Source organism: Dendropsophus ebraccatus, chromosome 9, assembly GCF_027789765.1.
Source record: "Dendropsophus ebraccatus isolate aDenEbr1 chromosome 9, aDenEbr1.pat, whole genome shotgun sequence".
In the NCBI taxonomy this organism is placed as follows: domain Eukaryota; kingdom Metazoa; phylum Chordata; class Amphibia; order Anura; family Hylidae; genus Dendropsophus; species Dendropsophus ebraccatus.
Window position 1 is genome coordinate 42244297 of NC_091462.1, and position 20516 is coordinate 42264812.

At 45.3% G+C, this 20516-nt stretch overlaps 1 protein-coding gene across 1 annotated transcript in view; it reads left to right on the top strand.

Annotated features, from left to right (window-relative positions):
- Positions 1-19347, top strand: part of YBEY (ybeY metalloendoribonuclease) — a 21896-nt gene extending 2549 nt beyond the window's left edge. Inside the window, exons 2-6 of the mRNA XM_069983086.1 lie at positions 7742-7955; positions 8044-8175; positions 10787-10855; positions 12034-12109; positions 19015-19347. Coding sequence (XP_069839187.1) covers positions 7742-7955; positions 8044-8175; positions 10787-10855; positions 12034-12109; positions 19015-19091 — 568 coding nt within the window. The 3' untranslated portion in view covers positions 19092-19347. The remainder of the gene's footprint in view (positions 1-7741; positions 7956-8043; positions 8176-10786; positions 10856-12033; positions 12110-19014) is intronic.
- Positions 19348-20516: the final 1169 nt, after the last annotated feature.

Sequence of the window (20516 nt, forward strand, 5' to 3'; positions counted from 1 at the left end):
ATATGGGGACAGGAGCACAGTATTGGGGACATACTGCATTACCCCCATAGTAAGAGTCCTCCTGCACTGCCTCAACACAAGAAAACAAAACAAAAACAAACCAATATACTCACCTAATCCAGGCCCCGGTCTTCCTCTCTTCTCTTCTCTTCTCTCCAGCCTGTCAGCTGCCGCACGGATCCTCTAGCAGGCCCGATGACGTAATCACTGGCCTGCTGGGGAATCTGTCTTACAGAGATGCAGTGAGATCCGTGCAGGGGGAGAGGGGGCTGGCGCCGGCAGCTTGCAGGGGATCATCAGTGAGGTCTGTAGGGGAGGGGCGCTGGCAGCTTGCAGGAGATCATCAGTGAGGTCTGGAGGGGAGGGGGCGCCAATTACTTGGTCAGGGCAGGAGCTGGGCGCTGTCAGCGCTCCGTGCGGTGGCCCAGCCCGCCCGGTCCTAGAAACGGCCCTGGTTTGTCAGCCTTTGTCCACTGTAGGTGCCTGAAAAAGCTGGATCCAGTCCTGGGAAACTTCTCTTTGAATCTAGCTTTTCTAGGAACCCTGAGCAGCACAGAGTTCAAAGACAGATGGCTGACTCTGCTTCACTATTAGGGTCCATTCACACAGAAAGATTACCTGGCAGATTATCTGCCAACGATTTGAAGCCAAAGCCAGGAATGGATTTGAAAAGAGGAGAAATCTCAGGCATTCCTTTTTGACCTGATCTCTGTTTATAGTCTGTTTCTGGCTTTGGCTTTAAAGGGGTACCCCAGCAGGGGGAGCATTTTTTTCCTGGGACCTGGGGTGGAGGGGGCTGAGGGAAACAACGTCCATTCACCTCCCCGGTTCCAGCGGCGGGTCCCGCATCTTGGCGCTCCGGTCCCCGGTTCCTGGCCGCTTCCTGGTGTCTGACGCGGGCCCGAGACGTGACGCCTTGAGACGGGCCCGCGTCAAACACCAGGAAGCGGCCGGGAACCGGAGCACCGCGATGCGGGACCCGCCACTGGAACCGGGGAGGTGAGTGGATGTCGTTTCCCTCAGCCACCTCCTCCCCGGTCCCAGGAAAAAAAATGCCCCCCCGCTGGAGTACCCCTTTAAATCTTTGGCAGATAATCTGTCAGATTATAATCTTTCTGTGTGAATGGACCCTTATGCTGCATTTACACGGAATGATTATCGTTTGAATTTTCGCAATAACAACCGCATTTGAGCGATAATCGTTCCAGGTAAACACAGCAAACGATCAAGCAACGAGCGAGAAATCGTTCCTTTTGATCTCTCAACATGTTCTCAAATCATCATTCGTCGTTTGCTAAAAATTTGCAGATCACTTTGTGTAAACAGTCTTTCAGATGGAGCAATTTTTAACTATAAACGATCGCAAACAAGATTGTTTATCGCTAACTGGAAATCGTTCACCATATTACACAGAACGACAATCGTTAGTTGCAATTGTTACTATGATCGTTTACTTCATCTGATCCCAGCAAAACAATGAACAATGTGCAATTACACTGAACGATTAGTGAACAAATGCGGAACTTGAGCGAATGAAGCAAAAATTATAATGTTAATTTGTTTTCCCTAAGACCCATTGGCATCACAACGATAGGGGTATTTTCGCCCCTGCGAGCCCCTGGGACGAAGGAAGTATAAATAGATCCTCCTCCCCACAATCATCAGTCAATCAACAAGAACAATAAAGGGTAGGGAGTCTTGTGATGCCAATGGGTCTTAGGGAAAACAAATTAACATTATAATTTTTGCTTCCCTTGCGTCCCATTGGCATCACAACGATAGGGGAACTAGCAAGTATCATCCCCTAGGGCGGGACATCCGGAACAGCGGCATTAAGCACTGATCTAGCAAACGCTGTTCTGATCGAAAGTTTAGCATCCAGCCTGTAATGCCTAACAAACGTAGAGGTAGATGACCATGAAGCAGCCTGACAGATGTCTTCTAAGGAGACCAAAGATCTTTCTGCCCAGGTAGAAGCCACAGCTCTAGTCGAGTGGGCTCTAGTGAAGGATGGTGGCGATTTACCGGCTGTAGAATAGCATACCTCAATAGCTTCACAGATCCATCTGGAAATAGATGGTTTTGAGGCCTTTTTCCCTTTGTTTTTTCCCGAGAAAAGGATCAGCAGATTTTCTTCCTTTCTCAAAGGATCCATTCTGTTCAAATAAATCTTTAATGTTCTAGTGACATCTAATAGAGAAAGATCCATCTCCTGAGATGGATCCGAAGGTGAGTATGCCGGAAGGATAATGGGCTCATTTATGTTTACAAATGAAGCCACTTTTGGAATAAATCCTGGCAAGAATCTAAGTGTGACCTTGTCTTCCGTGAATAAAATGTATGGAGATGTAGATCCGAGAGCCTGAAGCTCTCCCACACGTTTAGCCAACGTCACCGCCAGAAGAAGAACACATTTTAGAGTGAGGAATTTCAAATCCACTGTCTCTAGTGGTTCAAATGGGGGAAGACATAACTGTTGTAGAACTAAAGAGAGATCCCAGGAATCAATATGCCTATTCAATCTTGGCCTTAGTCTCGTAATGGCTTTGACAAAGCATTTTACCTGCGATATCTGGAACAGCCTGCACTTCAGATGGGCTGATAAGGCTGCAATCTGAACCTTGATGGAACTTGGAGTTAGTCCCTTATCAAAGCCTTCCTGGAAAAATTCCAGGAGTTGAGGAGTAGAAAGTTTATCTTCATTCAAGCCTTTAGAATTGCACCAGGATTGGAAAATTCTCCATATACGGGCATATGATAGGTTGGTTGCATGGCTGCGGGCATGAGATAAGGTCTGTAAGACTCTATCCGAGAATTCTTCAGTTCTTAATAAAGACCCTTCAGCCTCCAGGCCGTTAGGTTGAGGCTGGGAAGATCCTGGCAAAGATGATGACCCTGGGATATTAAGTCTGGTAACATTGGAAGCTTCCAAAATTCTCCCCTGCTCATCATCATGAGTAGGGCAAACCACGATCTTTTGGGCCAAAATGGCGTGATCATGATTACTGACGCTTGATCCTGCCTGATCTTCATTATGACCCTGGGGATCATGGAGATCGGAGGAAAGATGTATGCCAGCTGGAATTTCCACTGGATAGACATCGCATCCACCACCGTCGGATTGTCCGCCGAGTATAGGGAACAAAAATTCCTCAGTTTGGCATTGCTTTTCGTTGCCATAAGGTCTATCTGAGGATGTCCCCATCTTTGGGTTAATTGGAAAAACACTTTCTTTGAAAGCGACCACTCCCCTGGTATCGTCATTCCTCGGCTCAGACGGTCTGCTAATGTATTGTGGATACCTCTTATATGCAGTGCGGTCAATTTCATTATTCTGGGTTCCGCCCAATTGAATGTGTTCTACTTCCCTGAGAAGTAGGGGAGATTTGGTGCCTCCCTGTTTGTTTATATATGCAACACATGCAATGTTGTCCGTACGGATCCTGACAGCCATCTGTATTAGCTTCTGAGAAAAATGAAGAAGGGCTAGATATATAGCCCTTAGCTCCCGTACATTGGATGGAAGAGCCGCTTCTTGGCTGTTCCAGGTACCCGATATCGTCATCTCCTCTAGATGCGCTCCCCACCCTGAGCCTGACGCATCCGTGGTGATTGTTATCCATTGTGGTTCTAGTATGTCTGTTCCATGCTTGACCTGTCTCCACCAGGTTAAAGATTGGCGGGTTTTTGTGGACAGTACGTGAAGTGTGTCTAGATGTTCTATCTGTCGATTCCAGACTGTCAGAACTTCCCTTTGGAGATATCGCATGTGCCACAATGCCCACGGGACTGCGTCTGAAGAGAGAAGACCTAGATATCTCATCAAGGTCCGAATCGAGACTTGACGTTGAGGGATCAGAAATTGAGCGCCTCTCTGTATGCGCATTACTCTGGGTGGTGAGAGAAACAGCTTCATCTGTGATGAGTCTATTATGAATCCCAAAAAAATTTTTCTCTTGGATGGTGTCAGATCTCATTTTTCTGGATTGATTATCCAACCCCATTGCTGAAGAATGTCCAAGACATAGGTCAGTTGAGAGCTCAGAAGAGTCTGAGTCTGGGCCATAATCAACCAATCGTCTAGGTAGGGAATGATCTTTATTCCCTGAAGTCTGAACAGGACCATCATAGACGAAACAACCTTTGTGAACACAAAAGGGGCTGATGTTATGCCGAATGGAAGAACTCTGAATTGAAGGTGACTTACCCTTCCCTGTAGATGGACCGCAATCCTCAAATACTTTCTGTGTGCAGGCAGAATGGGAATGTGAAAATAGGCGTCCTGCAGATCTATTGAGGCCATAAAGTCTTCCTCCTGGAGGATGTTCTTTACAGACTTTATATTTTCCATCCGGAATTTTTTCTTTATCATATACTTGTTTAAGTATCGCAGATCTATAATAGTCCTCCACGTTCCTGACGGCTTGGGCACGAGAAATATCGGAGAGTAGATCCCTAATCCGACTTCTTCGGGAGGAACCTCTTCCAGAGCCTTTATGTCCAGGAGGTGAAGGACTTCTTCTTCTAATATTGGCTGTCTTGCTGAACCTAGAAGACGGGAGAGAAGAAATCTTGGTGGGGGAAGCGCCGAAAAAGGAAGCACGTAACCATATTGGATAATGCTTATGACCCACCGGTCTTTAATTAATCTTATCCAGGCAGGGAGAAACTCGGTAAGACGCCCTCCTACTGGAGTACTTCTGGCGTCAGAAGTCTGGCTTTTTATTTGCATCCTTTTGTTGCTTACCAGACCCTCTTTTATTATAGTATCTGCCTCTCCCTTTGAGCTGGTACCTGGTTTTACCTCGTTGAGGAGATCTTCCTCTACGAAAGGACCCACGATTTCTTGTGTAAGACCCACTAGCAGAAGTTAGAGGTAACGACTTCCCTTTTTTGTCCAAAACTTCCTCCATTAGTTTATCCAATTCCGAACCAAATAGTCTTCCTGGCTGAAATTCCATGTTACATAGTTGGAATTTTGAGTTGGCATCCCCAGCCCAAGGTTTCAGCCAAAGTGCACGACGACCTGCTGTTGATAAGGCCATAGACTTGGAAGCCAGTCTGGTCTCTTGGGATGCTGCATCGCACAGAAATTCAATTCCCATATTGATTTTCTTGAATGAACGTAGGACCTTGTCCCTGTTCACTCCAGATTCAAGATTCTCTTGAGCTTTTGCCAACCATCTTCTTAGACTCCTTGCTACTTCAAAAGAACATATAGCAACTGCCCCTTGGGCTGCTGCTGCTGCATAGGATCTTTTAAATGCAACTTCTATTCTTCTATCCATAGGGTCTTTTAGATTAGACCCGTCCTCTGCAGGAAGAACAGTGTTCTTAGATATTTTACCTATAGCCGTATCTACCTTTGGCGGCTCAGCCCAATCCTTGGATTGTTCCTCCTTGAGGACCTACAAGGTTTTAAATCTTTTACTTAATACCGGAGCTTTTTCCGGTTTCTTCCATTCTATTTGAAGCATAGACATAGATGTTTCCCCCACCGAAAAAGCCCTAGGCTTTTTTGCAGAGGGACCATCTTCTACTTCTTCCGGATGAATTTCAGCCTGAACGGCTTTACGTAATTTATTAATGCTATCCACAGGGAAATAGCCTTTAAACACTTCATTATCATCTTCGGAAGTAGAAGATGAGTCAGAATCATAAATGTATTCAATAAATGTATTCAATCAGTACATTAGGTTTATCACAGTAAGCCCGCTGATCCGCCACACTCCCGCCGATACACTGAACTACTGCTCCCATCATCTGCTCATTGTATGAGCAGGTGATGGGAGTAGTAGCTGGGTTATGGCTATCACTTGCCGGGCGCAGGGGGGAGCCCCTCATCACACAGGAGCGCTCCCCCCTCCTCCTCCTTCCGGGATACCTTCCCCCTATACCACTGGTGACTCCCCGCCTGGCCGCCGCTCTCCGCTCTCATATACAGGCTCCCGATCGGCTCCCCCCTGTGCCCGGCAAGTGATAGCCATAACCCAGTTACTACTCCCATCACCTGCTCATACTATGAGCAGATGATGGGAGCAGTAGTTCAGTGTATCGGCGGGAGTGCGGCGGATCAGCAGGCTTACTGTGATAAACCTAATGTACTGATTGAATACATTTAAGCAATACTTTGGGGAGCAAGGACACTTGCTCCCCAAAGTATTCCATGGATGTATTCATTCAATAAAGCATACGGTACACTACATTACATTACTTTACATAGAAATCCATAGAAACATTAAAGTGTCACTGTCGTGAATTTTTTTTTTGCAGAAATCAATAGTCCAGGCGATTTTAAGAAACTTTGTAATTGGGTTTATTATCCGAAAAATGCATTTTTATCATGAAAAAGCAGTTTGAAGCTCTCCCCCCTGTCTTCATTGTTCTCCTATGGAGAGAGCTAAAGAAAAGACCAAAACAGGACAACAAAGAGTTAAATCTACAAATCCCTCACGGGATATCTCCTGTGACAGTCACCAGTGACCTGTCTGAGCTCGGATTACAGCTGTCACCCAGCTCCGTGCCTGTAATCCTCTGTTATCTGCTTTCTGCTGCCGGCTAACTCCCTCCTTCCTCCTCCCCCCTCCCCTCTCCCTAGAGCAGACAGGGGACGTCTCCTGCAACAAGTCATAATTTTCAGATTTTTCAGAGTGGATGAAAAAGAGGAAGGAGGGGGGGACCTGGGAAAAGGCTTTTTACATGCAGATAATGGCAGATTTGGCTAATAAACCCAATTACAAAGTTTCTTAAAATCGCCTGGACTATTGATTTCTGCAACAAAAAAAAAAATACGACAGTGACTCTTTAAAGTTCCATAGACTTCTACATATAGAGTGCCCCCTGCTGGACACTCCATAGGAATTACACCTTTCGTCATGACGTCACTGTATCTGAGAGAATTCTAACACTTCCTGATCTACTAAATTAAGGCAAATAGCCCTATATGTGCATTTCCCATAATTAATGTACATTACAAATTTGTATAACTTTCCGTAAGTAATAACATATCAAAAATTAATTTTGGCCGGACTTTTTAACAGGGTCTATATGGAGTGCAACAGGACAAAGGAATACCTGTAATTTCAAACAGACTCTGACGCAGTGTGAACCTAGCCTAACAAAAAAGGGGCAGGGTTATATAGCAATGACATGTAGTGGTCATTATACATGTAAAAAAAAAAATATTTACTCTCAGAAAATCCCACCCAGCATCATGTAAATGACACTTCATACAGTTTACCAATGAGATTCTGCTGGCTGTTGCTCTCGGTGCTTAACTCTTTTGTCTTTTAGGGCCCATTCACATTGAGTAAAAGTGGCGGAATTTCAAGCGGATGCCGCTTGCAATTCAGCCTGTCACATTGATTCAATGCAATGCCTCGAGCGCCTCCGCTCTCCACTGTAAGAATTGACATGTCAATTCTTTGGGCGGAGAGTGGTGGAGAGTGGAGGCGCGGCATTAGATTAATGTGACAGGCTGAATTGCAAGCGGCGTCCATGGTACGGGCTCCGCTTGAAATTCCACTACTTTTACTCAGTATGAATGGGTCCTTAGTCAGTAAGCATATTCGGTTCTAACAGGGCTAACCACTATGTTTATATGGGATAAATATTACACAATATTTAGCAGGCTGCTGTCATCCCAAGGTACAGGCAGAACACTTTGTAGTCATCTTATTTTTAAGGTACCATTTTGAACAGGTAGGCATTAACCAAAATAGAGTTTTTTGTTTTTTTCCAGGGTTATGTCTCTTCTAGTTCGGAATCTGCAGCATGTGATCCCACTTCGCAGAGCTCCTTTACGCAAAAATCTGGAAATTGCCAGAAACTGTCTCCACGTGAAAAGGTTTGATGTCGGGGTAATATGTGTAAATAATACAAAGATCCGACGGCTGAACAGCCTTTACAGACAACAAGATAAAGCTACAGACGTGTTGTCATTTCCTTTTCATGAGGTAAGCAAGGTAATCGGAATTATGTACCATATGCATTAACTATAAGACTTCGTATTTGCTATATGACTTTGTGCTTATATACTTACAGAATTTGTGGCCCGGATCATTGCCTGATCCACCCTTCCCGGATGAATACAATTTAGGAGACATTTACCTCGGAGTTGAGTTCATCTATCAAGAGTGCAAAAAAGCAAAGGAGGATTTCAACAATGTCTTGACCGTAAGTGATGCTCAATGCAAAGGTTATGGTGGCTGTGATACAGTAAATAACAATTCTCTATAGTTTTATGGTAGCTTTTGTACCTGTAAAAGCCTGAGCTAACATTTAAGCGAAATTTGCTGGTGAAACTTAAAGGAGAAGTCCAGACAAAATGAAACATCCTCTGCAGGCAGGGGGGTGTAGGAACATAATATATAGAAACCGGCAAGGGCCTGCTCAGCCAATCAGTGACTGTAGAGCTGTCCCGCCCTAGTAACTGGCTGAGTGGGCATTCCCGAGCCAGGTTGTGAAGTTACAGGATCCGGAGATCCAATAGCCGGCAGCAGTCAGTGAGTCTGTGACACCGCATTTCGGGGGCACAGGTAAGGGTTAGTATACATCCTTTATTATGCTACTGCAGCCCCCTACCTGCAGTGGATTTTTCATTTTAGCCAGACTTCTCCCTAAATAACTATACTGGCAAATGTATGTGTCACCTCAGGCAGGGCTGGGACAAGGCGTTTTGGTGCCCTAGGCAGAGAAGGCAAATGGTGCCCCCCCCCACCCCCCACCCCCCACCCCCCAAAAAAAAAAAAAAAAAATATGCATAAAAAAGACATGTATACACACTTTTAAACACATTTGAGATAGAGCAATCATAAATTTATGTTATTAATATAAATAGTGTTTTTTCCCTGTAACTAGTGCAAGCAACTATACGTATAGACCCACATAGCATCCACATCGTTGAGTATCACATGGTGTATAGCCCCCCCCCCCCCCCCCCCAGAAGGTAGAGGAGGGTAAGATACTCTGCATGAAGTTAGGGAGATTTTCTATAGGTGGAGGAGGGAGAGATGTTCTGCAGAAGACAGAGGGGCGAGATGCTGTACCGAAGGTAAAGGGAGAGTGAAATTCTCTGCAGAAAAATGGAGTGAGACATTCTGTAGAAGAGGGACTGAGACGCTCTGCAGCAGGTGAGGGGGAGTGAGGTGTTCTGCAGAAGATAGAGGGGGATAAGATGCTGAGCAGTGGGTGGAAGAGGGTTAGCAGACGGGGTGAGATGCTCTGCAGCAGATAGAGGGGGTGAGATGCTCTGTAGCAGATAGAGGGGTGAGACACTCTGCAGCAGATAGAAGGGGGTGAGACGCTCTGCAGCAGATAGAAGGGGGTGAGACGCTCTGCAGCAGATAGAAGGGGGTGAGACACTCTGCAGCAGATAGAATAGCCCTCTCAGTGTATAGCCTCCTGGCTGCCCTCCCCATAATGTACAGTCTCCACACACCCCTATAGCCCCCACTGTGTACATACATTATGTGGTGGCAGCCATACACCCCCATACATAGTATAGCCCACACAGTGTACATACATTATGTGGTGGCAGCCATACACCCCCTTACATAGTATAGCCCCCACTGTGTAGCAGCAGCCCCCATTACCTGATCATGAGGCAGCTTTGCAGCACTCCTCTACTCTCCTGATTGGCTCCAGACATCATGTGACATTGGTCAGAAGGTCCAGAGCCAAGCAGGAGTGAGGAGGAGGAGCGTAGATGCCTGCCACTGCGGGACTAGAGATGGGAAGGGGGGAGGAGGAGGAGTGCTGTCGGCTCGGCTAGGAGAAATTATGCTGCTGCAGGTGAGGGGATTTTCTCACTGCCTGGGAGGGGGAGAGAGTGGGAGGACATGAGGGCGCAGCACTGGTGGTATGTGAGCGCAGAGGCAGCCACCAGGAGTACAGTAGCTAACATTTTTTTTTTAAAGACACTGAAATTGCACCCCCGGAAATTTACCACTAGGTGGCGCCCTAGGCCATCGCCTACCCTGGCCTACCCTTTGTCCCGGCCCTGACCTCAAGTATAGTAAGTAAACTATGCTTGTTTTGTCATGTGTAAAATTAAAGCTAAAGCGTTTTTTCCAAGAATAAAACTTAAAAGGGGTTATCCAAAATTAGATAAAACACCTACTTTCTTGAGGGGGGGGGGGGGGAAGCACCCACCCCCTCCTCAGTTTATGTGCGGTATCAGGGTGCATTCACACATGCAGGATCTGCACAGCAGATTTGACGGCGCAGATTTGAAGCTGTAGATTCAAAGCAAATCTGCAGCTTCAAATCAGTGCCATCTGCTGCAGATCCTGTACGTGTAAATGCACCCTTAAAGTTCATCTCCTCTCACTTCAGTGGAACTGAGATGCAAAACCCACACCCAAACTAAGCAGGAGAGTGTTGCTGATGTTAGATAAAAGCAGCCATGTTTTTGTCTGGTTAATCCCTTTAACATCTATCCATAGGACAGTATGTGATCTGTGGGGCCTTGACCACTGTTTGTCTGCCACCAGTTTCTAATCCAATGAAAAGCTAGAAGAGTACACTGCTTGACTATCTTTGGGTGTCCCGTAGCAAGTAAATGAGGTAGCAGCTAAGCATGTGCTTGAGCTTCATTCACTTGAGACAAGAGACCCCTGTTTTTTTTATTGCTAGGACCCCACCAATCAGATATTTATCACCTATCCTGTAGATAGGTGATACATGGGATAATCCATTTAAGGTTTTGGCTCCTGGTGCTTTTTAGTGAACGATTGCAGTAACACTACTACCATGAAACTCAAACTTAAGATATTCTCTCTGACAGGTGACTGCAGTACATGGCCTATGTCATTTACTTGGTTATACACACCATGATCCAGAAGACTGGAAAAAGGTTGGTTGGTTAGATACATTTTATTTTAACATTTTGCTAATATTATAAGATCATAGTGGTCAAGTTATCGAGCGTTAGAAAAACATGGCCACTTTCTTCCAGAGACAGCCCCACTCTTGTCTCAAGTTTGGGTGCAGGTTATGCAGCTCATTACCATTGAAGTGAATGAAGCCTAATTGCAAACCAGGCCTATACTGGAGACACGGGTTGTGTTGTCTCTGGGAGAAAGTGGCCATGTTTTTCTAGTGCTAGCATAAGCTATACTGTAAGCCTGGTGCAGCCTGCTCAAAAGGGTTCTTTTTTTTTTTTTTTTTGTAAATGCATTGCCTTAATAAAGTTTATATAACTTTAGTAAATCTCAGTAAATCTCCCCCTTAATCCCCTCTATCTCTACTAAACCAGAGGCATCATGGAAAATGTAGGCTGCATTAGGATGCCTTTACACAGAGAGATTTATCTGACAAAGCCAAAGCCAGGAAGTCTTACCTATTCTCTGTATATAGTCTGATCCTGCCTTTGGCTTTAAAAATCTGTCAGATAAATCTCTCTGTGTAAAGGCACCCTTAGAAAACCATACCAGAGGGGAAATAAAAATCAAGACTGCTAGGTATACAAAAGAGCCTCTACAGTATTTTCTAGTAATAGCCTATGTTATCACCATTTAAAGTGAATATACCATTTTGTAATGCCATTCTTTTTTCATCACCCTACCCACAGGCCTTTTTTCAAAATGCCACCCGATTCCTGAGCTCACCAATGTTTTCTCCCTGTGCATCAACCCGCTCTATGTACTTGGGGGGGGGGGTGCTCCTAGTGTAATGATATCTCCTCCCCGCAGTGATGCTCCTCTATTAGAATCAAGCCTAGCGCATCACCAATTGGAGGGGATATCATTACACTGGGGGCACCTGGCCTGCCTCCAGTGTATAGAGTGGGCGGGTGCACAAGAAGAAAACGGCACTGAGCGCGGGAAATGGATGGTGTAAAAATGGACTGTGCTACGGGGATCACTGCACCAGCACCGACAGGATAATGGGGGGGGAAATTGTATTACGAGTTGGTACATTCGCTTTAAGGAAAAAATAATGGACTGTTTCTTTAAGACTATTGTAAATCGGCCTAGTGTTTTAGAAATAAAAATAATTGTTCTGTTCTCATATATATGTTATTCACAACAGATGTTTGAGAAGGAAAGTGAAGTTCTTATGGAGATAAACAGAGCTACTGGATCTGCACTCAAGCCACTGTCTTCAGGTCATTTTAGCCAACAATAATACAGCTTGTCCCCAAAAAGAAGGTTGCTGTTATGTTTTCTCCTCACTTGTAAATATACTGGAAAACAAATAGACATGTAACATAATCAAGTATATTGGTGGGGCAATAGACCTTTATTCAGTTCACTAGGGAATAAAATGGATCTCTACAGGCTTATCATTGACATAAGAGAAAGCTCTCCATTCTTATGAGATTAAATATTCCAAAAGATAGATTGTAAGCTCTTGTGAGCCAAGCTCTTACTCCCTTTGTATTGATAAGAGATAAACAAAACATTGGAATCCAGTATTAGTCTGAACATTTGAAAAACTTTGTTTCTGAAAAAAAAAAAAAAAACACATTTTGTGAACTTGCCAGCTACGCATGGATTAGAGAGCTGGAAGGAAGAGGAGGAAAGAAGCCCAGGAAAGAGAGATCACCCATAATGCAGACAGCCCATGTTCAGCTGAACCCCAACAAACCCCCCACCCACCCTGTGATGTCACTCATTGTAGTCACATATAACCTAAGGTCGGCTACCGGCAACCATATCCTCACACAGCTTAGATAGGGATAGCGTCTCTGTCAGAACGAAGAGCGCAGGGAAAGCTAGAATTGGAGTCAGCTGAGTTCTTATAAGCACTACAGTTCTTTGCATATTACCATCCTCCAGCAAGTGTCTTTTAACCGGTGGGGGGAGGGGGGGGGGGTCATTTGCTGGCGTTTGTTTTTTGTGGTGTATACAAGTGCACAAATCTAGTGCAATTTAGTTGTGGGAACATTTGCTCTCCTCTGTTTTTGAGTGAGTACAAGTTTGTTTGTATGGCAGAAAGCTACCTGCATTTTACCAAGTTGTAAATAATCAGATAGGGGGTTTACCTCAATGGTTGTGGGTAAATTTGCTCTCATCCATTTTTGGGGTTAAATAGATCAAAGTTCATTTTAGCACACAAAAAAATATTGAAATTGAACAATTTTGATAGTAGTTCTGGGGTAAATTATCTCTTGTCTGTTTTTGGGCTCAATAAATTCTTTTTAACTGCAAATATCCTTGTGAATAACAACTTTTTTCAACTTCATAGTTGGTATGGCAAACCGTAAGGTGCCCAATGTAGGGAGTAGAAGCAGCAGCAGCAGAAGGCGTGGTGATAGCAGCAGTCCTGACAATTGGGTAGAGCTTCCAATAACATCAAGCGGCCATGTATTGACCAGCCAGCCTGCAGACTTAGAGTGGATGACTCAGAATTCTGAGTCAATTTTACCCACTACACAATCATGCAGGCAGGAATTGGTGGGTTCCTCCTACACCACAACTCCTTGGCGAGGGCAGACACATTCCTCTGGACCTTCTCGTATCCAGAATATGCCTCAACCCTTTGTTGTACCGTCTCCAAGAGAATTATTGGCAGGCATGGGCTCTGAACAGCTTTTCAGTGATAAAGAGTTTGGGAAGGATAGTCAGCGGTTAGGGGGTAGTGGTGATCTTGAGGAGACATCCGCAGTGCAGAACATAAGGGTTGAAAGCACCCGTGAGAGACGGAGGGGGGTACATTCAGGTGGAGGTGAGGGAACTCTGCATCAGAGAGTTCAGGAAGACAGCAGTGAAAGTGAAACCTGCATTGATAATGATGTTACCGATGTCACGTGGCATCCGCGTAATGAGCCAGCATCATCAGGGGACAAGGGTGATGGTGTGCCACTGACCCAGCAGGGTGGCAGCAGTGGAAGAGCCCGAGCCAAACGTGGGAAGAGTACACGGTCTGCTAGTCGAAAGACAAGCTTGGAGGAACACAGTGGACAAACAGCTGGAAATCAGTCATCACGCAGGCATTCTGAAGTGTGGGAGTTTTTCCATCTAACAGAGGATATTTGTGTGGCGGTGTGCAATCTGTGCCAGCAGAGGTTGAGGCGCGGACATGGTAGTCATGTGGGCACTACTACTTTGCGTTCACACATGCAACGCTACCACGGCGTTGCCTGGGAGAACCGTGGCAAAGATATTGCTTCACAGCCCGATTCATCAACATCTCCCAGCACGTCCCATACTTGGGGCTCCTCAGTATCTGCTAACGGAAGCAGTCTGTCTTACCCATCCCCCTCTGTGTCCGCCATTGTTTCGATGCACCTATTCAATTCAGACAGCAATCGCTCCCTGAGACGATTACTAAAAGACACCAGTATGCATGCGCTCATCCACTCGGGCGGAAGCTCACTGCTCACCTGGCCAAGTTGCTAGTTCTACAGTCCCTCCCTTTCCATGTAGTGGACTCTGCACCTTTCAGAGACCTAATGGCTTGTGCCCAGCCCAGGTGGAGAGTCCCAAGCAGGCATTACTTCTCCAAAAAAGCAGTACCAGCCATGCACACCTACGTGCAGCAGAAGGTGGGACAGTCCCTGGGTCTTTCGGTCTCTGCTACTGTGCACTTCAGTGCCGACATATGGAGCTCTACCAATGGGCAAGGGCAGTATATGTCCATCACAGGCCACTGGATAAACATCTTTCCTAGCCAAGCACTACAGCAACCTGGCCAGGTCACGGCAATGTCGCCTCCACGGTGCAATCGTGGGCTTTCCACGCATGCTGACTCTGCCTCCACCTTGTCCTCGCCCTCCCATCCATCCACAGTTCACCTTGTTCCATCTTCCTACCACCAATGTCAGGCCCGCCGTTGTCACGCGGTCCTGCACCTGGTGAGTCTGGGCGAACACAGCCACACTGGGGAGGAACTGCTCTGCTGCATGAGACAGGAAATAACCTCCTGGTTGTTCCCTCGCCAACTTCACATCGGAACCATAGTCACTAACAACAGGAGAAATATCTTGTTGGCACTGCATCAGGGAGGGCTGACTCATGCGCCATGCATGGCGAATGTGTTTAATCTTGTTGTGACCAGGTTCCTGAAGTCCTTTACTGATTTAAAGCAGCTGTTAACAATGTCACGCAAACTGTGCATGCATTTCAGTCACTCCTATCATTCAAGAAACACCCTCCTGGAGCTGCAAAGAAAAAATGCTGTTCCAGAACATCGCCTGATATGCGATGTGCCGACCCGATGGAATTCATCACTCCATATGTTAGACCGGCTGTACGAGCAGAGAACAGCCATACATGACTTCCTCACGCAGCAGTCAGTCAGCTTTACTGCCCACTGCAACTTCAAAGTGAGCCACTGGCGGATGATGCGTGATGTCTGCCGCTTGCTGAGACCGTTTGAGGAAGCCACTCTGCTTATCAGCCGGCAAGACTACAGTATTAATGATGTAATTCCAATGCTCCATGTTCTGGAGGGTGTCCTAAAAGATCATATTGGCGAGGGGACCCAGACTGCTGATGACGTCTATCATGGCCACTTGAGCCCAGAGCAGGATGAAGTGTCAGATGAGGAGCATGATGAGGACACATTTGTGTTGTCTGCTGAAGGGACACAAGAGGAGCATCAGCTAGAGGACCTTGAAGAAGAGGATGACCCCAACACACTGTGGCAGTATTCCATGGACAGTGGAGAGGATGGGCGCTCGGATTCCCTCGTCCGAATGGCACGATGCCTGCTCGCATGCTTGCGCAGTGACAGCCGCATTATACAAATTCGCCAGAGAGATGACTATTGGCTGGCGACATTGCTAGACCCTCGGTTTCGCAGCAAAATGACTGTTTTCTTTCCACCTGCAGAGAGGGATGCCAAAATGTCGTACTACCGCCAATTACTTTGCAGTCGGTTGGTCACAGCCTACCAGTATGATGCAGAATCATCACAAAAAGGTCAACAGGGGGACAATCAGGACTCTCTCTCCACTCCCATGACTGCAAGTGGGGGCAGGAGCAGCAGCAACAGTGAAAGTAGGCATTTAAGCCTTGAGTCTTTGATGAGCAGTTTCATCCAGCCCCCCACTGAACAAAGCAGCCAACAGCTAAAGCACATTACCGTCAAGCAGCAGGTGGCGGCATATCTAGAATCTCCCCTGTCCCAGGACAACCTGGATCCCTTGGAGTACTGGATAGGTAAACTGGATGTGTGGCCGCAACTGGCTGAATTTGCCATGTCCTTGCTTTCCTGTCCTGCCAGTAGTGTTTCATCAGAGAGGGTCTTCAATGAGGCAGAGGCCATCATAATCCCAAGGAGAACTCGCCTGTCGTGCCAAAATGCAGAAATCCTAAAATTTGTAAAGATGAATCAAGCATGGTTCACAGAAGATTTCAATACACCAGTGCCTGATATTACAGACTAGAGCCGTAATCTACAATAGTGCTGCTGCTTCAATCCTATGGAAAATTGTGTATCCAATGCCATTTGGGGGTCAAACAAATTGCTGCTGCTTCGATTTCCTTAGTAAATTGTGTACACTAGGCCTTGTGGGGTCAAAAACAGTGCTGCTTCCATCTTCAACTATGTATGCTAGCCCCTTTGGGGTCATTCTCAACTGTGGGTTTTATCCACAAGTGTTTGCCGCTGCTAATTCCATTTTCAACTGTGTATCTTAGTCCCTGGGAGGTCCCTGGGACCCCTCTTCTTTCTTTGCACCCTCTGCTGGGGTTGATCTTCAAAGGATCTAATCTTGAAGCTGTAGCCATCCTTAACTTGGCGTAGGCCAAACACAGACCGCTCCTACTGCTGCCTCAGAGATGTATCCAATATTGCCACCTAAATTGCCTGATACCCCACAAGGCAGAATAGGAATACAGGAAGATTTGTTTCACTGTTCTGAAGCAGTCACTGCTATTCATTCTTCCCCTTTACTGATGTTCTTACTGTTATCGGAGGCGTTCTCCTGGATATTCCTCTTATGTTCATGCAGATTCTGAACTCTTGAATGAATTTCTTTTTTTTTGTATATTTAGTTCATGGTAAAGTATATTTGGTGACTTGAGGAATGTTATGTGGACTATCATATGGGCTGACACTGGCCTAGATTAGACATTCCTGGACACAATGACAGTAACACAACTAGCTTGTTGTGCTAATTGGAGATACTTACCTGTCGTCAGTGATTATATAACTGTCAAAGGTTATTGCTTATTTTTATCAATAAATTGTCATTTATTATGCAATACCCTACACCCATTACTCATTATTTCATGTATATTTAGTTCATTTAGATTTTCTCTCAGATTGTCCTTCTGTTCAAAAGCCTCATCTAGAAGTTCCACATGGTGTCCCTCTGTGCTTGTCAGGCAAACAAGATACACAAGCCACGTCCTGATGCCCTGATGTTAAAATTATCTAATTTTGTATTTTAAGTTACCTAATCTGGACAAAATGGATTGCCTCTTGCACATTTAACTGTGCAGAAGTTCTGATTGCTAGAAAATGGATAGATATCAGTCCTCCGACAGTAGAGGAACAAAAGTGTGTGGTGGATAAAGTTCAGAAACATGAAGGGTCGCTGGCTTAGGTTTCAAAAAGAATGACCAATTGCTTTAAGAAACCCTGGGGGAATGAGTAGAAAAGGGCAAAAAGAAAAAAAAAAAAATTCTCACTGCCAAGGGATTTTGGGGGGGGGGGGGGGGGGGGGGGGGAGATTAATGAATGATAATGTTAATAGCTTGTGGTGTGGTGTGGTGTGCTTGTACAATGAATGTTATTTTGTATTTTTTTTTTAAACTTGTAAAAAAAATAATGTAAGAAGAAAAAAAATATATTTATTGCACACACAAAAATTACCCAATCTTAGTCATTTATCTTATACCCTGTGGCGCCCCCTCTGTTAATGGTAAAATGATCTAATCTTGAAGCTGTAGCCACACAACTCTCTGTTGTAGTCCCTATGGGGGATCTATTGGTGACATTAGTAGACCCTTTGTTCTGTTGCAAGATTGGTGTTTTGTTTTTTTTTTGTTTTTTTTTTTTCTTAATTTAATCTCAAAGCTGTAGCCAGCCTCATCTGTAATCCCTATGGGGTCATTGAGACTGCTGCTATTGCCAACAGCTGAATGAAATGCTATATTCCTAATATTGCTACTTAAAGGGGTACTCTGGCCTGGGGGTATTTTTCAGCTATGGCCGGGGATGGGGTGGTTATGGACGGCGGAGGTCACTTACCTCCCCGGGTCCCTGATCGCGCCGCCCGGTACACCCGTCCCGCGGCCGCTTCCTGGTGTGAGCTGCTGCATGAGACATGATGTCTCAAGGCAGCCCAGCCATTCAGCGGCCGTAACAAAGTCCCTCGGCCGCTGAATGGCTGAGCTGCCTTGAGACTTCACGTCTCATGCAGCAGCTCACACCAGGAAGCGGCCGCGGGATGGGTGTACCGGGCGGCGCGATCCGGGACCCGGCGCTGGAACCGGGGAGGTAAGTGACCTCTGCAGTCCATAACCACCCCATCCCCGGCCATAGCTGAAAAATACCCCCGGGCCGGAGTACCCCTTTAAATTCCCAGACACCCCACAAAACAGAATAGGGATGCAGAGACATTTGTTTCACTGTACGGTTCTGAAGCAATCACTGCTATTCCTTCTTTCCCTTTTTCTCTTTGTTCTGTGGTAGATACACTGTCCCTAGCTAAGCTGTGTGAGCAAATGACCGCTCCTCTGATGCTGCATCGGACATCTTGCATACTCTGTAATGGTCCCACTATTGTAGCTTAGCTGATTTTTAATGTTTCGTTTTGCTTCAATTTGGATCGAGATCGAAAATTGGGAGAAAAATTAGCAAATCATCCGAATCGAACTTTTTGAAAATTCACTCGATGATTAGTTTACTATGTGTATGTACCTGCTGAATTATCAAGTGCTGTGGAATATAATGGCACCATATAAAATAAAGACTATTGAATTTATAAAGTTGTAGTCATAGAGCCTATGCAGTTGCCCCTGCACAAAATTTACAATAACTCAGAATATTGATCAAGTCAGTGTATGGGTCCCTAAACTTTTTTTTTTTTTTTAAATCCTTTATTATCATTGTCAGATTGGAGCCACAAAAGTGATGGGATCATATTCTATAAGACCCAACTTCAGGGTCTTACAATCCGCCTGTCAGTGTGATACTGATGAAGTAATACACTCAGCCTTACAGTCACACTGCTGCATGCTATACCAACCACCAAAGAACTTTCCTAAAAGTTAACCTAGTTAGAAGTTACTGCTGCTGACAGGTGATACATTGCATTGCATGGTGTCTATGTGTACCCAAGTTGGAGGGTGGAATGGATCCTGATCCCCTCGAGTATTTTTATTTTATTTCTGTATACAGTGTTAGTTTAAGCCTTTTGTGTCTAATAAAAGTATATTTTATATTTAATACTATTTGTTTGATGTGCACAGTCTTTTTGTCTATCTTAGGCTTTTTTCTTTTCTTGTGGGCATGGGTTGGGAAAGATGACAGCTAGACAAAAAGCCTGGTTAGATGGTACTGCTGCTGATGGAATAGTACTGACAGCCATCAATCAATGATGGGAAGAGGCGCTCCTGAAAGAGTGGAGAGCCAGTACAGAACTAGTCACTGGAAGGGCTGATGAACAACATGCTTAACAGCCCCCACAGAGTTAGGCTAGGTTCACACTGCGTTTTCAGCATCCGTTTAACGCATCCGTTTTTTGCAAAAAACGCATGAAAAACGGATTGCAAAAAACGGATTCATTTGTGTGCATCCGTTTTTCCATTGACTTCCATTATAAAAAAAAACGGATCCGTTTTTTTTGGCGGACCAAAACGGACCAAAAAACGTTGCTGACCCTATTTTTCTGGACGTTAAAAAAAACGGATCCGTTAAACGGATGCTGAAAACGCAGTGTGAACCTAGCCTTAGCTGAAAAAAGTTAAGCAAAAAATGACCTAGTCCCTAGTGCAAACTGCTGCGCTGCGGGCAGAGATGGTTCAGTGGGTTGTGGTTATACAGGAAGCCAGTAACCTTTTGCAGAATCAAGGCAAAGCAGGACTGCTAGGTGCCAAATGGAGACAAGAAAGAGGATACTAAGTTGACGCTCAGTGAGAAGCTGACCACGGCCGTCAAGGTGTACCCCAAGTTAAGACACAAAAAAGGAACCTGCAGGAAAACAAAGCCATAGAGAAGGTCCATAAATGAGGAGCCAGAAAAACGGTTTCCTGATGCATAGAGGCTTAAAGCGTCTGAAGATGTGAAAAGACTGTTCCATATCGTTCTATGGCAGCACAACAATTGGGTAATCACATGTTTCCTACTTATAGGCAGAAGAAACAAAATCAATTAATTCATTAACCGTCTCAAGGTGTGATAGAGGACTCCATAAAAGCACCCCTGAGACAGTAACCAGACATGTTTTTTGTTTCTTCTGCAGGCAGGTTTGTTTTTTTGTTTCTCAATCTGAGGGCATGGGGCTCTGGCTAGGTTTTACCTTAACCCCTTGCCTCCGCAGCCTGTTTTGGCCTTAATGACCAAGCTCATTTTTTATCATCTGACCAGTCTCTCTTTATATCATTATAACTCTGCAA